We start from the raw sequence: 22,255 nt of genomic DNA on the forward strand, positions 1-22,255 counted from the left end.
AAGGTATCAATGGTAAATCAATAACTAAAAAATCATATAGTTCTTTATCAACTTGTCTACACATTAAGAGATCATAAATATTGTCATGTACATTCTGTATGATCTTGGATACATCAACAGCAGATATAGCAGTATATGTTTTTGTATCATTCAAAAGTATGTACATGCTTTCTATATAGTCTAGTGTATCCATAAGTATTATACCACCCCCTTTGTCAGCTGGTTTTATAGTTAACATGTCATCTTCTTTCAATTTGGTCAATGAATTGATTTCTGAGCTGGTCATATTATAGAATCTATTTCTCTTTTTGTTGCCTTCTGTATAATATTTATAAAAATCACTCTCACAGATTCTAATAAAACATTCAACATTACTGGGTGTGGGTGGAATAAAACTACTTTTCTTTTTCAGAGATACATTTGCACCAGCTTCAAATGTTCCTGGATGTGTGTGAAAATGCATTTTTAGTGCTACCGACCTACCAAATACCCTTAGGTCAGTCAACGTATTATTTAGTTTACTACATTGTGAGGGTATGAAGCCTAACCCTTTATTTAATATTGTTAAATCAGTTTCATTTATTACTCTACTGGAGAAGTCATATACCAAATTATTTAGTTCCTTACATTTTTCCTTTGTCCATATCTCTCTTCTGAGAACTTTCTCTTTCTGGGGCCTTTGCTCAACGAGCGACCTCTCGTTTGGTATGTTTGTCTTATGGGGCAAGGTAAAAAACGTGCATCTTCCAAGTTCACTGTTTTGCGACGAACAACTTGTTCCATATCTTTAGTAGCCCCTCCTAACGCCTGTTGATTAGGAGGTGGTGTGGATAGATCAGCATCAGTTCTATTTCGATTCCAGGCATTTGAGTGCGATGTTTCATTCGATGCAACATTAGAATTCACTTCCCTTGTTGCAGCATCTGTGGCTGCTTGCGTTTCATTCGGTTCCCTTCTCCGACTCATTCGGCCCTCCGCGTGTGTTCTAGGCGTCATGACATCATCGGCTCCTCCTTCCACATCGATAGCTGCACTTGGTTGTGTGTGCTGTTGTACTCTCGGCCACACAAAAATATTACCAGTTGAAAAATCGCTGTGATCCCTACACAGTTTACGTTGTTTAATCAGCTTGAGTTTCTCACTGTATATATTCAGCTGAGAATGGAGACTTTCTAGTTTCCTTGTACAAAAATTATTGGATGTAAAACGCTCATAGATATCCTTCCGAAGTGACTCTACCTTTTTCTGTAGTTCTACTTCCAGTGGCAAAAAATATTCCAATATTAGATTGATATAACTGAAACCAATGTTAATATTTAAATCTTGCCATTTCTTAAGGAGAATGGGATGTTGTTCTCCATAAGTTGGCATACAAAGTACTCGCATACCTCTTGGTATTACTTTGAAGTGTACGCAAGCCTCCAAGTGCTTGAGCTGCCAAGAGTACCTTTGTAGCCTATACATGTCATTCTCCAACTGTTTTAATAGAACATTAAATTCAGTCATGTTGTTAGTTTCAACAGTGGAAGTAGGTACATCAACAGATACCTGTAGATCCAAATGTAGTAACGGATTCTCTTGTGAATGTATCAAATTCTCCCATATATGTTGACTCCCCCTGGAAGCCGGAGTGCAGTCAAGCTCTATTGCAGTACCTTCCATGGTGTGGTCCCTCCGGTAAAACAGACAGTGGTTAAAATATAAAATATACCGGATGGTTCCAATAGAATCCTCAGCCAAAATGAAGGACGATGTAGTATGAAAAACACTGACGGATTCAACACCCAGGAAGCAATGACCACTTCAATCTTCCATCAACGAACTCTTTTATTAGTTAAAGTACAGACAAGACAAGCGCTTTCACGCACCTAAGTGCGCTTCCTCAGATCTTCACATTTAAACAACATTTGCCATGGAGTATATATACCCAGTAAAATTTAATTAAGTTAAATTGAATTCAATTAATTATTCAATTAGTATAAGAGCATAGATAGTGGTGACGGTTGTATACATAAAGAGCCAGTGCAAGACAAATTCAGCGTAACATTTCTACAAAGCCATTCAAGACTTAAAGTTTCATCAATAGACATAATAGTACATGTTACAAAAATATTAAAATACTAAAGTGTATTTCTCAAGAGCGTTAAGAAATCATACAATGTATAACAAATCATTAGTGCTCATAAGAAGAATGTATATACTAAATGCATAGAAAATTGTAAGTGGGACTTAAAATTTTCAATAAACATATATATATATATAAGGTATTCTACTATATTTCATTTTAAAAACTTACAAATAGAATATAAAGTATATATAAAGACTATTTCTATATGATTTATGAATCTAAAAACCTTAAAAAATGTATATATACATGTATTAAGTGCATGTAGTAAAAAATATATATCCACCTCTCCTAAACCTTTCCTGCATCAAATCTTGACATGTGGTTTCTCTGGGAGATCGCTGTATTTGCACTTTTTTGTGGATTTTTTCCAATCTTCTATCCTTCTCATCTGATCTTTTTCCTTATATTCTTTCTTTTGCTTTCTGGCACATTCAGTTGCTGCCTTACTTTTTTCTATTTCTGATACGATTTCTATTCCCACTTCACACTGAAATGGTTCTGCTGAACTTGTTTTAAAACATTCACTGTGTTTAGATCTGGTGAGGTCAAGAGATATGGTCCAAAAAACACCAAACACGGGAGGCAGGGGATGAGGTGAAAGGAAGATTCCTTTAATCCAACACAATGTACGTTCTGGTACCTCGGCAATTCGCCTTCATGGAACATTTACCATGTACACATATCTTCCTTATATATATTCATCAATCAATTAATCTATTCCACATTATCAATTGTATAATAATTCAATTGATTTAAATCTTATGAAAAAACAAAATAAATACAATGTTTAGTACACTTCTAAATGTGTTCACTAAATACAATCATTAAATACAATAATTAAATGCTAACATTTTCACAAACGTTTCCCCAAAAAATGTAATTAATGCTCACATAAACATCAATATATTGCTGCTGAATGTGTAAATTTAATATATAAATAACAATAAATATGTCCTCAAATTCATTTTTCAAAAAATTATAGTGACAAATGTCACTACAATATCAAAAATTAAAATAAAGAACTCTATTTTATATTACTAACCCACTCTCCAAATTCATTTCCCTAGGAGATAGTGTCTGATATCCCAAAATCATTTTATGTTCCAACCTACATAATGCGGTCTTAAATTTCTCTGCACCAACATGAGGTCAAGAGATATGTATGCAGTCCCATGACTGCAGATCTATATATGTAATCAATTTTAAGGAAGCTCATACCTCCTTCAGAGTGAAGAAAGTACAGTTGTGTAAGTAAATTACCATAACAGACGATGTTCAAATAATCACTGCTGCAGTAGCCTTAACTATATGGGTTATATCCTGCCAAGTATACAACAGCCAGCTTACAAAGCATAAGGGCACCTTCTACACACATTCAAAGCACAAAAACAGTCAGAATTGTGAAAGTGAATACTATGATGAACATCTAGAAATTAAAACTAGGAAGAGATATGTCAAGTGTCAAAAAACAATACTAAATCAAGGAAAATTGGAATGCTTGCCTGAAGTGCTTGCATGACTTTTTTATACTATGACAAGGATGCCAAGGAGGTTTCCTCAAACAGATCCAATATGTTACATGTGGGACATGGGAATGTTTTTTAGGTTTGTCGGAGGTTAAAGCAGAGCTGCAGCAATTAGTAGAGAAAGTTTAGATATTACAGAAGACGTAAAAAATTGGGAAAGCAGAACTGTAATATAATTATTGTAAGAATGTCCAAAATGTCAAAATACTGAACACTAGAGATTAGCAAAAACATTTGAGCAATGTCATTACCAAATACCCTAAACACTGAACCTATAAAAGATAATAAAAATAAAAATTTAGTAGCAAAGAAGAAACAGTATGTGGTGCAGGCAAATGGTTCCACTAAACAATATGCACTGAAAAATACAGTAGAACCAAACCACAGCCAGTATCCAGAAAAAAGAAACTTTTAATGGTGAGCACTTTCACAACACATTTTGCCGCTTCGTCAAACACATCTCTTTACTTTAGTATGTAAAATATATTCCAACCAATAAAAACTCCTATGTAAGTAAGTCAATTAAAACCATTAACAAGGCAATTAAAGATTAAAAACATAAATACAAATTGTCATCTTACTACGTTCCTTGCCTGTAAAACTGGCTTTAAAGAAGCCTTATCATTGAGCCCCTTTCCCCATTGTAGCTCTCATCCTGATTATCAATTCTAATTCAGCTACTTCTGTCCTACTGGCAACATCCCCTCTCCTTTCATTGTTTCTAACTATTTCTATAGCCATAAATCTAAATGTGTGTGTACTGTCATACTTGGCCACATGTTTGGCCAAAGCATTATTACCTGGTTATAGAAATAGTTAGAAACAAACTTTAATTGCCTTGTATGATGAAGTGGCAAAATCTGTCGCAATAGCACTCACCATTAAAAGTTTCTTTTTTCCTGGATACTGGCTGTAGTTTGGTTCTACTATATTTTTCAGTACAAAAATAAAAATTTCCTTTTTACAATCTAAACCAAACCCTGCATGTAAACACTCAGACCTAATTTGTCTGAATAGTTGGTAGTGTTACAGAAAGGGTTGCTGAAGGTAAGGTGTAGGGCTTAGGGTTTTTGCAATCATTACTAAGGCGGGAAAGGGATCATTGCCAGGTTTACTAAGAAACTACCAGTATTTTAAAAATATTTCTGGATTTATCTGGAATTTTCCCCACTGACTTTCATTTGACATTTTTGGATTGGTTGTTACTATTTAAATTCCTAAACTCAGTATTTTTTAACCTGTGAAGGTCACTTTATATTCTTAATTTTATGATAAAAGATATTTTAAACCTGTAAATCGCTGTGACCTTTTGTTACGTTAAAGAAAAGTTTAAATTGTTCCCTACTATGGTCCCTGGACATTTAGTAATGGTGTCCTTTTATGACCTAACCATTTAGTTTTGTAATCAAAATTCATATTTTTGCCAAGTCTCATGATTCTACATTAACAGACATTAAAGGGAAGGTTATTCTTGCACCATGTGTGTATTTTTGCAAACCCCCTGAGAAAAGTCAGCATTTTTCAATGAAGTAATTATGTTACATGGTTTACAATTATCAGGACTTTTGGTTATCAACAGCCCTTTTCCACTTTTACATACAAAATAATTGTCCAAAAAAGAAGTGGCTCCAATACAGTCATGTGGGACAGCACTGTTAATCCACCCTTGTTGTTGTTCCATGTTGCTTAACCATTGTTTTATCCACTGAAATGCAGCTTGATAAACACTTTTTATTTGTCAATTATTCCCTTCTATGCAATAGTACTAAAAGCCTTAGCAAGGTCAAGGTACGCAGTATGCATTGTAAGGCGCCCCTCACTAAACTGCTTCTTTTATCCCCCCTGAAGGAATGCTGCAAAATACAAAAGACAAGAAACCCCCCTTTTATAAGCCTATACTCTTCCATATTTCAAAAAATCAGGTTCCATGTGTCAGAGTAGATAATATCCATTATGACGCATGATTTTACACATAACACTGACTGTGCTAATAAGGTTCAAATGTTTTTAGTCTGATGTGATCTCACCCCAGACAGTTTCCACCCTAGTCTGTTCTTGAATCTCTATAAGAACCAACTGGGTATGCTGTCTGGTCTAATGCAATTTGACTTTTTTCTTTTGTTACTCATTTTTTTGACTCCTACAGTTGACTATCAGGGATACCTGGTGCCTCGTCTTGATGGCCAGCTCTACCTAGCCATCCTGGTTTCTCCTGCTCTTGCTCCAATAAGTGTCAGGGGCAGCATGGAGGTCAAGGCATCTTGGGTGCTGATCACACTGTCGAGAGTCCTCATCATTCTCATAATTCCTTTTTCCCATTTTCCAAGAGGTTGAATTGTCATATCAACATTAGTCAATGTGACCAATCAATCTCCAGCCAGTGATAACACTGTGGAGTGAACAGCCCTAACACAGTGTTTTCCTGTTTTCTTCCTACCATGTCATGTGCGGTACTGCCCTGGGGGTGGGGCATGCTATGGGCTGAGCAGACTGTGCCAATCTGCTCCTCAATTCTGCAGGGAGCTGATGTCAGAAAGCTGCACCACCCACCCTCAAGAAGCACTTTGAGGTTGATTACCCAAGCCTCTGCCTTGGAAACCTAACCATGTTGTCTGCCCCATGCAGGTGCATTCCCTCCTTTCCCAACCTGGATGGGCATACCCTTTCTTTTCCTCCCCTGCCAACACCTCAGATGCCATAGCAACTAATCAATTCAGCATCACCTGCATCGTAGTCAGGGTTTTATCCTTTACTCCATGGCACCAGCTTTTAAGTTTTATTAGTAAGAAGCAACTAAGTCTGGAGTTATTATAAAGAACGTCTCCCCCTTATATTTATAGTCAGACACATTTCTTGGCTTACAGTGAAGTTGGCACAACATTTTTATGAAAGAAAACCTGATACATCCTGTGGGTGGGCGATTCCCTTCCACTGGTTAATGATAGCAGGTTACATGCACAATTTTTGTCATTCAGTTTTTTGATATAATTAAACAATACTGTAATACTGTTTTCAATCTGTGACCAAAATGAGCACATACACGGATCTAAAAAATGTGATAATAAAAATAATTTTCTGTATTTCATTCAATGTACATTTCGTTTTAAGACTAAGGATATTTTCAAATAAAGAAGTTACCTGTTGTCTATCTTATTTTGAGATTCCAACATTCAATTTACCTGCATATTTCTCTTAAGGGTCAAGATGTAGTAGCAAGTGAGCAGTGCATAAAATGAAGTCCTGTGCTGTCTTGCTGGAGGGGGAACAAGGTTTTCTCCTCCAGTGCCAAATACGGGGATGTAGCTAATGGCTTGACTGGTTGGCCAAAGCGGTTTGCTTTCCTTTTTCAAGAGAGAGGGTGTAGAACAATCTTGTTGTCCAACTGCCTCTTGGTGCACACAGAGAGAACTGACAGCACACATACTTTATAGAGGGAGTAAATTCTTTGGTGCTCCATGTACACTACTACCATATGCACAGCTTGCTGAAATCACTGCACACTCACTTGTGTGGACGTTTGGGTCAAATAACTTCTGCAGCTGATATATGATGGATTTCGTCTTTCCTCCACTTTCATCATTGTAATTAGTGATCTTCCTCAAAGGTAGATTAGCCAAGCAAAAGTATATACAAAGGTGACAACAGCAATAAGCATTAAGGGGTTCACAGGAAACTACAAGTAATATGGCAGATATCAGTGAAAAAGCCAATAAGTAAATATATTACTGTATCCTAAAAGGAACAGGAGGTAATGAGTTTGGTCTTTGCAAGACAATTTTATGTCCTACACAGCAACAACTATGGTGTACATCAGTTTTTTAGGTCCACCTGGAAGGAATGTATAAGACAGCAGAAACAATACTGCTGGTCTAGCAATTTGCTTCAAAGTACCAAGCAGCATGTGTTGTATTTAAAAATGAGTCTCAGGTGTCTGGTCACATTAAAGTACTGATACTGTCTGTGACAGATTCTGATGCAGGGAACTTCTACAGGCTCATTAGTCAGATCTTCTTTGGTCCACTAGTCAACACACAAAATGAACCAGCTTGAAGATGAAGTAAGAAGTAGCTTGTTCTCTTTCAGTAACAAGTCAAAATGAGGTGGTCCCAAATCCATAAATGGGTGGAAGTGAAGGCAAAGCAGAACCAAATCATCTGCATTACTGCACTGTGAGACTGACTTCATAGTGTTGCCACATTATTCGCTGAAACTGAAAACAAGGACAGTCCAATAAAAAGGGTCCTCAGTACATATGACATCAAGGGAGCTGCAGTAGACACCATATCAGTCCATCTAATGTTCTGGGCATGGACTTGTAAATTTTTACTTTATTTATTTGCAGTTTGTTAACAGGGAGAGTCCACTAGGCCAAGATGAGCTCTTTTTCAATGGAGGTTCGGGAAGAAAAGCTCCATGTACTTGGATATAAAACTAAAATCAACATGAATTAACAGGAATAATGCAAAATATTATAAAAGTAGGATCATCAGAAATTAGTACAAAAACTACACAACTCTAATGTTATATGACTGTAATATGAACAAAAATCAAATTGAAGAAGTGATAACAGTAACAATGGATCTTTACAGTTCACAATAATAATAGATTTTGAACAACCCGAAATGATGAGTATTTTGTTACGAATGGATTGCTAGTGCATACAATATGTAAAGCATAAAAGGGAGTAAATAATGGTGAGAGAGAGAGAGAAGTGAAAGAGGAAAAGCAACATAGTTAGAGTTGGTAGAGTTATGGGTGGGAGAGGTTAGGGGAAGAGGGGTAGTTGGGAGGAGGTTAGGAGGGGTGAGAGCAGGAGCATTCCCAAGTTGAAGAGAGCGAGAGTAGTGGAGTTGAATGATGAAAAAAAACACAAAAGACTATGAATGTTGATGTTAAGTCTCAAAGAACACTTTAGGGAATGCTAGGATCAAGGGTCTATTGATTGTGATGTCAGTGGGAGATGGAGTTACCACTGTAACTGATAGTTATTAGACTAATAAAAGTCATCCACAGACAAATGTAACTATACATCACATCAGAGGCAGCTCCATGGCACAGAGTCATAAAGCCTAACCATGACCTAGGTGACTCAGGTGTGATCAGCAGCCCCAGAACTTGAACTGTCAGCCAGGTTGAGACAGGAATGAAGTCACGGCACTTACTTGCTTCACTCTCATGGAGATTGAGTAGGAGTGCGTATATTGAGACGCAAATTACAGGTGTGATTTCTTCTGTGGAAAGACTGGGGAAGCTGCCAGCAGTGTTTTCCCAGGAGGAGGACAGCACAGTCATGATGGCTTATACCCCTTGTGGAAGTGAGGGATAGCCCAGCTCAAGATGCATCTAGTAGAAACCCATCCCTCAGGGTATTGTAAAATTGAGTGTGCAAAGCAAACCTTTAAGACGTACAAGAAATCCCCAGATGACTGCATGATGGATGGCTTACATGACAGTCTATCAGGGTTGAGAAGGAATACTTGATAACAGAAGCTTAGTCAACGGACAGAAAAAAAAAATTAAAATTGTAAGTCATTCCAGTTTTAAGCTAGAGTATGACCTAGTAGTTACCCAACACAGCATCACATTAAGGACTTTTTAAGTCAGTGACAAAACTTTATTTTTAAGTCTAGGTACAAGTGAAGACTTTTCACTTCAGTGACAAAACTGCATTCTTAAGACTATGAGACTATTACTCACTTGGACTTATTCTGTGCTGTTATAAAAAATTTAAACGTTGATAATCACCGGTGCAAAAGAAACATTTTTATTGAGGTGAAGACATCATGCTAGTTTCATTGTTAGTGCCTTTACTAGTAGTGGAAATGGAAAACCAACAACGTTACAGATATTAAGTATACAAATTTTATTTATTTATTTTTTTTATTTTACATTTGTTGACCAGGCTAGTCCAGCTGGATGTATGTCCATTTTCAGTGGAGGCCCGGGGAGAAAAGCTCCAATGGTTATTGCAAGTTTAAACAAAAACATAAAAGGATAGAAAGATAAAAGGATGAAAACAAAGATGAAAAGATTATGTACAAAATTGAGTTAGTAGATTGTATACAAAATTGAATTAGTACACGTAAAACACATATAAGAGGAAATAGCAATTACAAGATAGGATTAATAATCAAATAAGTAAATACTTGCAATACACAAGTGATAAAACATAGCGTGAGTAACAAATTGACAAACACTGATAGACTTTTTTGAGATTAAAGAGGGGAACAATCAGGATACAGGAAAAAGAGAAGGAAGAAATTATGGTAGTGGAAAGGAAGAAGGAAAGGTCAATCAGGGTTGGTACAACAACAAAGCCAGTATTTATTAAGATGCATTTCCAGTTGTTTTTTAAATAGTGGAAGAGTGGACAAGGATGAGATATCGGAAGGAAGTTTGTTCCACATTTTTCCAATAGAGTTGGAAAAAAGGCAGTCACCTGCAGAGTTATTGGGTTTGGTAATATTAATCAGCAGTTTGTTTGAAGAACGTAGGTGTTTCAGGTTATTATAAGGAGTAATGAGGTTAGAGAGTATTGGTGTTTTGGATGGTTGATATAGAATTTTGTGAGCTATTAAGAGCTGTTGATAAATAAGCTGGTTAGGAAGTTCAAGCCAACCTAGCTGTTTTAGGTTTAGACAGTGGTGAGTTCTAAAAGGGGATTCTGTAGCAAATCGAGCAATATTATGGTAAGATGTAGCAAGTTTGTTAAGGTTATTTTTAGAAAGATTAGTGTAAATAGGGGAAGCATATAGAAGGGTAGAGATAAGGTGAGATCTAGCTAAGGTGGTCCTAGCTTCAGGTGTAAGGAAGGGTTTGATTCTATAAAGGGATCCAATCTTTTTGTTAACTGCTTTTATTGTGTTGTTGATGTGAGAATCAAAGTTAAGATTGTTGTCAATAGTTATACTTAGTAGCTTTGTAGTCGAATCAGGAGAAATAAAAGTGTTATCAGTGGCAGTGAGAGAAATTTAGAGGGGAAGATTTACGGGTAGGTGAAAACAGTAATAATTTGGTTTTCTTGGGGTTGAGGAGTAGGCAACGGTCAGAGAACTACTGTTCAACAGTGTTAAAAGCTTTTTGGGTAAGAGACTGGAGTTCAGTTTGAAAGGAAGCAGTGCAGATTATAGTGGAATCATCTGCATATTGTATGCAAGTAGCATTAGGAATAGCTGATTGGAGGTCGTTAATAAAGATAGAAAATAGAAGGGGACCCAGGATAGACCCTTGAGGTACTCCTACAGAGATAGGAAGGAGATTAGATGGTGTATTTTTCCAACATACTGCTTGCTGACGGTTTTCTAGGTAAGATGTGAACCATGTTATGGAAGAGGGATGAAGTGCGAGAGATTGTAGTATATGCAGAAGTTTGTGATTAACCATGTCAAAAGCTTTTGATAGGTCTATGAAGAGAGAAGATGATAGATTATTGTTGTTATGGTAACAGTTGATGGAGTTGGTAAAGGAAAGTAATGCAGTGGTGGTGCTGTGGGAAGGTTTAAATCCATGTTGACAGTTTGCAAGTAGGTTGTTATGGAGAAGGTGGTTAAGTAGTTGTTTGTGGATACATTTTTCCATGATTTTAGCTATGGGTGATAGAAGTGCGATAGGACGGAAGTTTGAAAAGTCATTAGAATTGCCCCCTTTATGTAGGGGAATGATGTGAGATATCTTCCATATGGAAGGGAAAATTCCTTCCTTTATAGATCTATTTATTAGGATAGAAATAGGATAGGCAGTGGCTTTGGCTCCTATTTGCAAGAATTCTGCAGGAAGCTTGTCAGCAGAGGGGGTGGTGGGTTTAATTTTTTGGAGTAGAGATAAGATAAAGGAGGTAGATACTGGTTGTAAGTGAAGGGGAGGAAGAGTATCTAAAGTGGGTGAGACAGGTTCAACATAAAAACTTGACAGGTTCAATATAAATCACATCAGGTAACTAGACTACCCCCCTTCAGACTGTTTAAATATTAGAACCAGACTTCCTGGTTCTGTAGTATAAAGGGATAAAACCCCAATTATTACTCAGACAATTTCAGACCGATTAGTTACTTGGATGCAGGAAGACCCGAGTGCAGAAAGACGGCAGTGAGTGGCCAACACCAGTGGTCTCATCCTGTGCACAAACACTCCCCATGAATTCTGTAGCATAAACACAACTTAACAGAGCCAAGCAAGTCTCCAGTCTTTACTTCAGAGAACTCTGCCAAAGTATGAGACCTCATGCCCAGACAGAATTTCAGAGCTGAGCACACTTCCCCAGTGGCCAATCAGATGTAATATTTTACCTTTGTTCTCTCCACATACCTGGTAAAAAAGCTGGCATCCATCTGGCCATCTCTAGCTCCTTATCTTCCTAGGAGAAAGGGTTGAAAAGGGAACTCGCAACCCCTTGTTCAAAACTTTACCTTCCTAATGTGCATTAAATTACTTTAGCAGGTTTCAGGATAAAGTGAACTGATTTTAGGATGAAATGCTAACTTGGGATCTTGGTCACTGATTCACAAAGCAAGAAATAAAAGCTTGTGTGTATATATTGTCTGAAATGTAATAAGTCACACAACCTTGTTCTTTCAAAGTGGATTACCAACAAACACAAACTCCATGCGACTGAAAAACAAATCAAAAAAGGAAAAATATTCCTATCATGATCAACAGGTATTTTACTACAAAAACTGTACTTCTGTAGCATGGAAACTGCTAATGTAAAAATGAAATGAAGCATTAATGTGCGTTAGAAGCATACCTCAGATATTAGTGCCCATACCAATCTCCGAGCCAACATCACAGCTATAAAGGATGCCAAGTGGTAATCAATCAGATGGAAGTTCTAGCAAAAAAAAAAAATCTTGATTATCACCAAAGAAAAACAGCATCGTTCAGAAGACAATAAAAGCTGTAAAATAATGCAAACCTGTTGCAAAGCTTGTTTTAACTGTAATCTATCAAATACAACCTGTCTCTCACAAGGCCACTGACAAGTCATTCTGGTGGTGTAGATGGCTGAGGTAATAGAACTGCCATGATGACTGGCAAATTACAATGAGAAAGTTCCTGCTGCTAAAAGCCATTGTGAGCAGAAGCAGGTAAAACATTAGAAGGCCTCCACGACCAGAAAAGACAGATGATATACCAAACCATGCACTGTCATCATCACAAGACAGCACACTGCATAGATGTGTGTGGGGTCTGCTGGGGTGCTGTAAGACTCAAGAAGCAAACAGCTACCTGTACCACTGTACAATACACACAAGGTCTACAATTCTCCCAAAGGAAAAAAAAAAAACACTTATGTTTCTCCACCAGCAATATCTCACCTCCATCCTAAGCAATAAATATGCACAAATGTACCCACATGACCTTCAACCTTTAAAATGCTACTTTGAATTGGCACATATATTTTTATTAGAGTGTACCTCCCTCATGGATTCTGCAGATTCCCTCCCTCGTTCCAGTCCTTATGCAGATTAACACTTGTACACCTTTTCCCGGCCTGTGGTCACCATATGTACTGCCACAGCTATCCACTTTAGATTACCACAGAATGATCCTCACCATATTAGGAAATCACCATCTTGTATATAAATGGCAATAGCTATTAACTGTGCAAGTTAACATCTCATTTTCTTAAACTTATTAACAATATTTGCCTATGTTTAGGTTATCTGCTACAAACAGACAAGGTTTCTTTCTAATGTAGCTATTCTAAGTACAGCCGCCCACTTTGGGTATTCTTAACCAGAATGTTTGTTTCACAGATGTGTGATACAGAACATCATTGAATTGAACCAGTGCTGTAATAGGGCTGAAAAAAAAAAACTTCAATTACCCTAGCAAAGTCCTTTTTCATCGCACTTTCAGTTCTCCTCCTTGTCACACACCTCTGTCTCTTCAGCAAAAAAGTACAGGTATGAAAAGACCACATATATTTGCGAATCTTTGTCTGGGCCCTTTAAAGTCTGAAGAATGCTTGGTATTGCTTCTTGTGTCTTCTTCCATGATTTCAAATTTCTCTCCATGTTCACTGGGCTATAACCCCACCCCCCAACACCAACATTCCAGTACCTGGGATATGGCAATGTGAACTTTACAACAGGTCTATAGTAGTTCAGCGAAAGTCATCAATTACCAGCCACTTCACTTCAGCGAACTGCAGAAATGTTCCCACAGTTCGGAAACACTTGGCCATCATCTCAACTTAGCCCTTTTCCCCACTGTAGTGGCGAACCCCCCCCCCCCACCACCACCACCACCACTTGAGTGGATTTGATTTAGTGTGTTGTGTGTTCCAGGCAGTTGGTGGGTGAGTGTTTCCGAACCATGGGAAAAATTCCACAGTTCGCTGAAGTGAATTTCGGCAGCTGGTGATCGATGATGATGTAGTAGAATACGTCTTTCGCTGAATTAATACAGACCCCTTTGCACTGACCACAGTTCCTCAATACCACCTCAAACAAAATTTAAAGTACTGTACAATGCAGGATGCAAACAACATCCTATCAGGAGACCTACATGGTTCAGTACAGTGGTTACTTATTTACTGTAGCTCAAGACCAGACAGTCTCAAAACAAACATTTAGTTTAGTTTCTTCAATTAAAGTCCGTCTCTACCTTCTAACTAATAAACTTGCAGATATCCACAAATAATAGAATACCACAGAATCACAAAGACAGTCACTAATCTAGTAAACATAGGAAGAAAACTGTTCTGACGAATTTTATTAAACAAAGCAAGTTAAAATAAGTGCTTTCGTCTTGTCTTTACAAAACTTCAGATTAATCTTTCTTATGTAAACCATTGTCTAAATACTCTTACATCACTTGACATATCCCCCCAAAAATGAATACGTCAACATCCCTTACAGAAATATGACCATTAACTGACATCCTTTTAAAACCACAATTTGTTAAACATAAATGCATAAGACTAAATATGTAATAAAACTTCTTTCATACACACAAACAAAAACAATTAAAATCCAATTTTAAGTTGCTAAATATTAAATGATAATTATCAGGTTAAAAATAATCTAGTTAATGCCTTTAGTCTCATCTCAAGAAACAACCAACAGAGCAATGTTCATTTAGCCTCTGGTATCTGCATGCATTAAAGTGCAGTTGCCAATGCAACTCCCTCTTTTCAAGGGTTAGTGCCCATGGTCTCTCCCTCTTATTCAAAGGTACCTTTTCTATCACTGTCAACTTAAAACTGTGTCAAGAATTATATAGGATGTGTTTAAACAATGCATTTGTATTTTTTTTTCTTTTTTCATATCATATAGATGTTCATATATGAGTTCCAATATAAAATCCTGGACAAATTTGACATGAGACAATGTAAATTACACCTCTTACTTCACAGTCAAATCTCCCTCACAACATATTTGTTTCCATTCACTTCAAATGTGTTACCCGTTTTATGGGCTTACAATAGTTGCAATAACCACATTTTTTCATGTCAGCATTCCCCTTCCTAGTACTATTTTTAATGGATCTTTTTTCTTATATAGCCTTCGAATTAGTACCCTTTCTGTATACTATAATGGGGTTCACCCCATTTTTTTCTTTTAAGGTTTGCTCCTCATTCAAAATTACCCAATTCTTTTTAGAATTGTCCTAATTATATCTCTAAGTTGAACGTAGTAATGAGAGCATGCCTATAAACTACCTGCTTCACAATATTTAGCCTTTCATTATTCATAGTAGTCATTCCTCAGTGACGTTCCATGTTTTGAATTTCATTAGATAAAATGGGAACAAAGTGTTTTTATCTCTTTTGTTAACCACGTCATACATCAGACTGACAAAGCCTTCAGGGTATCCTCCCCATTTGAACATTCTCTTTAAGTTTATATTCTTCAATAAAGTGCACATCCTGGGTGGTCATACATGCAGCTCTCATGAACTGGCCCTTGACCACTGCTCTTTTTTGTGTTACAGGGTGTGCACTCTCAAAATATAGGATGGTATTGGAATAGGTAGCTTTTCGATATATATGGGAGTTGTATCTCATGTTAGTCCTATCATTTTATAATAAAACATACAGGTAAGCTCTGTATTCCTAGCCTACTTCCTGTGAAAATTTCAAAAAAGTGGTACTGCTATTAATATATTCTAAGAAAGGAGAAATGTTTTCTAATTTATCCTTCTAAACTATTCAAATATCCAAACAACAGACATACAACCTACTGTAATTTTTAAATTCTTCTGTGAACAGAAATTGGTTCTCCCACTGAACGATAACTATATTTGCAAAAAAGGAACCACATGAAGACCCCAGAGCCACCCCCTTTTTTTGCAAATAGTTTCCTTCAAACAAAATGTAATAGTTCTTAAGAACTATTGTCAGAAGTTCTTCATATGAGTTTATTTTACTTTGTTCTAAACCCCTTTTAACCAAGTATTCACAGAACCACTGAGTACCCATGTCATATGGAATGACAGTATACAAAGTTTTAATGGCCACTGTAATGAGAATATCAGAATAGTACAGTTGTGTACCTACCATAAATGTAGATGTTCGAGTGTATTCACTGTTGCAGTCATTACTCTTGGGTTATCCTGCTGGCAGGCTACCCGCAGTCGGCCTGAATTCCAAAGTCCTGGTCCGGCGTCAGTTGCTGTCGCCTCTTCCGACATCAGTGCGCCAGAGGTATAAAAGATGCAGCCGCCATTTTCTTCAGTTTGCCTTGCCTCAGATGTCAGGCGCCCCCAAAAGGGTAGGCTAAAAATCTGCTTATAAAAAAGCATGCACTAACATAAACAATACCTTCATCTACAAGCAAATACACCACATAGGTTGTATAGAATAGAGAAGTACAGACAAGTCCTAGCAATGAAAGGGGGATGGTGGGAGGGTAACCTGGACTGCAACAGTGAATACACTCTAACATCTACATTTATGGTAGGTACACAACTGTACTATGTTCATCGTGTTTCACTGTTGCAGTCATTACTCTTGGGTTGAATCCCAAAGCTGAGGTTGGGTGGCTGGGCCTAAATTGAATTAGGAGTGGCTATGAGGCCCTGCAGAACTGCAGTGGCGAAGCCTGCTCTGGATTTAGAAAAAAAGAGGTAAGTGGTAGCGCTTTGTAAAAGTGTGCACTGAAGTCCAAGTTGCAGCCTCCAAAATGTCCTTATATGGTACTCCTCTGAGGAAGGCTGCTGAAGTAGCTGCTGCTCTGGTTGAGTGTGACCTGATGCCCTTGGGCACTGTTTTGCCATGTTGATAATAGCAGAAAGGAATGCAGTGGGCTATCCATTTGAAAACTGTCTGCTTTGAGATTGCTTTTCCTTGAGAATCTGCAGCATATGCTATCAAGAGTTGTTCAGATTTTCTGAAAGCTTTAGTTTTGTCCAAGTAGAAGCGTAGCTGTCTGTCTATGTCCAAAGAATGTAGAAGTCTCTCTCCCTTATTCTGTGGGTTCGGATAAAAGGTAGGCAAATGAATTGCTTCATTAAGAGCCACACAGGACACTACCTTAGGCATAAATGTTGGGTTTTTCCTCAGAGAAACCCTGTCCAGATGGAAAATTATAAAAGGTTCAACCGCCATTAGTGCCTGTAACTCTGAGACTCTTCTTGCTGAAATTATTGCTAAAAGCAGAGCTGTTTTCCTTGATAAGAATTTTATCTCAGCCGAATTAGCTGGCTTAAAAGGAGGCAGTGTGAGTTTTTCCAAGACAAAATTGAGGTCCCATGCAGGTATCGGTGTTCTTCTTGAGGGTCTTATGTTTTTGGCCCCATCTGAGGTACTGCCTTAGTAGTGGATGTGAAAAAATAGGTGGGTTCGTATTGTAATGAGCTGAAATGGCAGAGGCATGAATTTTAATTGAAGAAAAAGATAGGCCTTTATCCAACATCTCAGTTAAGTATTGTAAAATCTGAGGAATATTTGGTAAAAGCATGTCAATTCCTTGTGCCTGGTTCCAAGCACAGAATCTCTTCCACTTTTCTGCATATGATTTTCTGGTGCTGGGCCTCCTGGCCTCCAGAATAACATCCATAACTGCTTTGGAGAGAGGTGTGTTCTGAATGGTTACATTATCCGCCATGCAGCCAGATTTAGAGTTTTGAGTTGGCTGTGCAGTAACTGATTGTTCTGTTGGGTCAGTAAATGAGGAATTTGAGGCAATGTCCAGGCTGGGCCTTGAGACAAGCTCTTTAGGACTGGGTACCAGTGCGGGCGTGGCCAGTCTGGGGCAATCAGGATCATTTTTGGCTTCTCTTGTCTGACCTTTAGGAGTACCTTGGGGAGGAGAGGTAGTGGAGGAAAGGCATATACTGTAAGATTTTTCCAGCTGAATGATAGAGCATCCACTTTCCATGCTAGCTTGTAATAAGTCCTTGTGCAGAATCTCTGTAGTTGGCAGTTGTGAGGGGAGGCAAATCGATCTATGTCTGGGCATCCCCATTTTCTTGTTATTATGCTGAAGATTTGTGGATCTAGTCTCCACTTGTGAGGATCCATGAGGTTTCTGCATAGTTTGTCTGCCAGAGTATTAGTCTTTCCTGGCAGGAATTGAGCTTGCAGGCGTACTTGGTAAGTCAGTGCTGTGTTCCACAAAATCATGGCTTGTCTGCAAAGGGGGTAGGAATGTGTGCCTCCCTGCTTGTTTATGTACCACATGACTGTAGTACTGTCCGTCCTTATCAGCAGTTGTCCTGGATGAAGGAAATCCTTTTAAGCTGTCAGAGCATTTTGTACAGCCAGCATTTCTTTTAGACTGATATGAAGATGCATTTGGCTTGTGGGCCATGTACCCTGAATGCATTTTCCTGCCATGTGGGCCCCCAAGGCATAATATGACGCATCTGTTGTTACTGCCTGCCTGGCGGTGGCTAAAGTGAAAGGCTGTCCCTTGCTGTGGTGACAGGCCTGAGCCCACCATCGAAACTCCTGTTGCAGGCAGGGAATGAGTGTAATTGATTTTTCCAGGCTGTGGCAATGTTGAGTCCAAACACTTTTTAGATACCATTATAGTTTCCTCATATGCAGTCTTGCATATGGAATTAACAGAATGCAGGATGCCATGAAGCCCAAAGCCTGCAGAATTTTTCTTGCATATAACTGGGTTTTTGTTGCCAACATTTCGAAGTAAGTAGTCAGTTGTCTTTGTTTGTCTGGCGTGAGATAAGCCATATGGGCAGTTGTATTTAAGCTTGCACCCAGGAATATTATCTCTTGAGAGGGTAGTAGTTTTGATTTCTTTTCGTTTACTGTGTACCCTAGGTAAATTAGTAATCTTTTTACAAACGCCAGATGTTTTAGTAAAATGCCTTGTTCTCTGCTTGAATGAGGCAGTCGTCCAAGTAGGGATATATTTGAATTCCTCTTTTTCTGCAGAAAGCAATTACTGGTGCCAGGCATTTTGTGAAGACCCTGGGTGCGGTAGATAAGCCAAAGGCAGTGCAGAGAATTGGTAGTGCATTGATCCGGCTATGAATCTGAGGCATCATCTGCAAGACTGTCTGATTGGGACATGCAGGTATGCCTCTTAAGTCCAAAGTTACAAGCCAAGCCTCCTTGCCCAGCATAGGCAGAAGCTGCTGCAGAGTCAACATTTTGAATTTTGGAACATCCAGAAAAGTGTTTAGAATAGATAGGTCCAGTATTGGTCTCCAGGCTTTGTCCTTTCTGGGTACCAGGAAAAGTCGTGAGTAAAATCCTTGTCCCTGCTCCTGTAGTGGTACTCGCTGAACGGCCCCCCATGTCCATGAGGGATGAAACTTGCTTTTGTGCCTCTGCCCATTGATTGTGTGGCAGGTCTGGCATGCCTCTTGCCTTTGGCAGGGTGTGAAAGTGGAACCTGTAGCCCTGAGACACTACAGTCAAGACCCATTTGTCTTGGGTGATCATGTGCCAGTTTTGTGAAAAAAGTGCAAGTTTTCCCCCTAAGGGAGCTTGTAAAACATAAGTGCTTGGTCCTGGTAGAGGAAAGTCATTGGGACTGTTTCCATTAAGGCTGAGATTTATCTTCTCCACTTTTGGAGGTAGAAGCACCCCATTGCTTAGGCCTGTATGAGCCTTGGGGCTGGGATCTGCCTCTAGGGTGTCTGCACCTGCCTCTTTGTGGCCTGTCTGACACTGGAAAGGACCAATTCTTTGAAGGCCAGTTCCTGCTAAATCTAGGTGGCTGTACCTGTAAAAAAATCCTTAACTGTCTGCATAGATTTCGTTTTATCCTCCATTTTCTTCAACACCTCTTCTGCCTTAACGCCAAATAAAGTATCATGCTGCAATGGAGCATCTAATAATTTTGCTTTAACATGATCAGGCATATTCTGTTCTTTTAACCAAGCATGCCTCCTAATCACAGAACCCGTTACAGTGGCCCTACAAGAGGCCTCCAAACAATCAAAACCACATTGCAAAGTATGTTTACCCACTTGTTCAGCTACATGCAATAAATCCTGCATTTCCTTGTTTTCAGGACATTCAGAGTTGGTCAACATTTTCTGTTTTAGTAGTGACATTAGGTATTGCTGATATTTAAGCATATGAAATTGACAATTTAAGGCACTTACAGCCAAAGTAGCAGAAGTGTAAACTTTTTTCCCCCATCTGTCCAGTGCCCTTGAATTCCTATCAGAGGGGACAGGGTTTTTAGCAGCGGAAGCTTTGACTCCCTTAGGACCCTGAGATATGGTTTCTGGGAAAGCAGCAGGGTTTTTATAAAGAAATTTATGGGAATCCGAGACCATGTAGTATCTGTCTGGCTTAGCCGGTGCAGGGGGTATAGAGTCTGGAGACAGGCCGGACTATGAAAAAACATCATCTACAATGTCCAGAACAGGAGGAATTGCAAGGAGCCTGTGCTGAGGAAGTAAAAGAAAATCTCTGAGTCTTTTCTTAGATTCTGAGTAATCCTGGCTCTCCCAATGAAAGTGCTCCCTCATGGTATGCAGGGTTTCCTCAAAGGAGAAATCTTCTGGAGGAGAAGCTGAAGGAATAGATTCTTCAGCATCAGAATCCTCATAGGGAGGAAGAGAGTATTCCTGATCACAGGAGGAATCAGAGGAAATGGAAACCTGATCTGAAGATTCATATTCTGTCGCTTGCCTAGGCCTCCTATCAGGAGGGGGATGGGAACCCCTGATCAAAGTAATAAGGTCTTCGGCCATTTTGAGCATTTGTTTTTTAGGCATGGAAGCCTGTCCTGGAGAATGCTGTACTTGTTTCTTTGTCTTTAGAGCTGCTTTAGTCTTTGGCTTGGAAGCTGAAAAAGAAGTTATGTTCTTACCATAAAGTTCCATGTGAATTGTTCATCTCGCCTTTGTTCTTACACACGGGTTCGGAGCCGATCCTCGGCTCCGAGTCGGCCGCATCACAAGCTCTGCAACTAAGAGAAGCTCAAGACTCGGTCTATATCCCATGATCCTCCCCTGCTATCCCTCAGATCTAGTTTGCAAGAGACCATCCCGCTCCAATACCAACTGCGTCTAACACCTACGCAATCACACACCTAAAACTGAGATATTAGAACTATAACACATATAGGTGTAAAGGTGGAATGCAACCCAGCAATGAGGGAATAATGTAATCACTCAGAACTAGACCAATCAAACTCTAGTCATACCAGTTCTTCCAGAATGTGGTGGGGGAAGGAGGGAGGGAATGTAAGAACAAAGGCGAGATGAACAATTCACATGGAACATTATGGTAAGAACATAACTTCTTTATGTGAAATTGTTCAATCTCGCCGTTTGTTCTTACACACGGGAAGCGTCCCTAGCTCCGTTACCCTGGGTGACTCATGGAAGAATGTTCCTGAGCACAGTGGAACCAAAGGATGTCCTGTCCTTAGAGGCCTTGTCCACTTTGTAATGTGTGATAAATGTATGAGGCTTTGCCCACGTCGCTGCCGCACAGTGTCCAACGGTAAGCGAGCTGCATGGGCTAAGGAAGTAGAAATGGCCCTAGTAGAATGAGCCTTAGGCTTGAAAGGCAGTGGTTGATTTGAAGCTGAATGAACAAAATTTATGCACTCCGAAAGCCATTTGGATAAGGTACCTTTTGTTACTGCCATGCCCTTCCTACTGTCTGCGAATGACACAAACAGCTGATCAGACTTTCTGTAATCTTTAGTTCTGTCTAGGTAAAATCTTAGCTGCGTATGTACATCCAATTTGTGCAGCATGTATTCCAATTTGAATGGTTTTTGAAAAACGCAGGGAGTTCTATAGATTGGCTAATATTTATCACAGAACAGACCTTGGAGAGGAACGACGGGTTTGTGCATAAAGAATCTCTGTCTGGATGGAAAGTCATGTAAGGTGGTCTCACCGACAAGGCCAGTAGCTCCGAAATTCTTCAAGCTGAAGTAACAGCAATAAGAAAAAGAGTCTTCCATGACAAAAACTTAAGCAGACACGATGAAGCAGGCTCGAAGGGTGGTAGCATAAGCTGGGACAACATCAAGTTCAAATTCCATGGAAGAATTGGCTCTCGAATGGGTGGGCAAAGGTGAAAAGTACCCTTCATGAAGGCCTTACAAAGCCTGTGGGACATAATCGTAGAACCCCCTTCACCTACATGGAAGTTAGATATGGCCGCTAACTGTACTCTTATGATGGATGTAGAGGCCCCTTCACGAAAAAGTAT

General features: G+C 38.9%; 1 protein-coding gene across 1 annotated transcript in view; it reads right to left on the minus strand.

Moving 5' to 3' along the window:
- TMEM39A (transmembrane protein 39A) overlaps positions 1 to 22,255 on the minus strand; it is a 448,606-nt gene that overhangs the window by 297,908 nt on the left and 128,443 nt on the right. Inside the window, exon 3 of the mRNA XM_044059483.1 lies at positions 12,398 to 12,481. Coding sequence (XP_043915418.1) covers positions 12,398 to 12,481 — 84 coding nt within the window. The remainder of the gene's footprint in view (positions 1 to 12,397; positions 12,482 to 22,255) is intronic.

The sequence above is a fragment of the Protopterus annectens genome, chromosome 17.part0, assembly GCF_019279795.1.
Source record: "Protopterus annectens isolate FY-2018-M chromosome 17.part0, PAN1.0, whole genome shotgun sequence".
Classification (NCBI taxonomy): Eukaryota; Metazoa; Chordata; order Ceratodontiformes; family Protopteridae; genus Protopterus; species Protopterus annectens.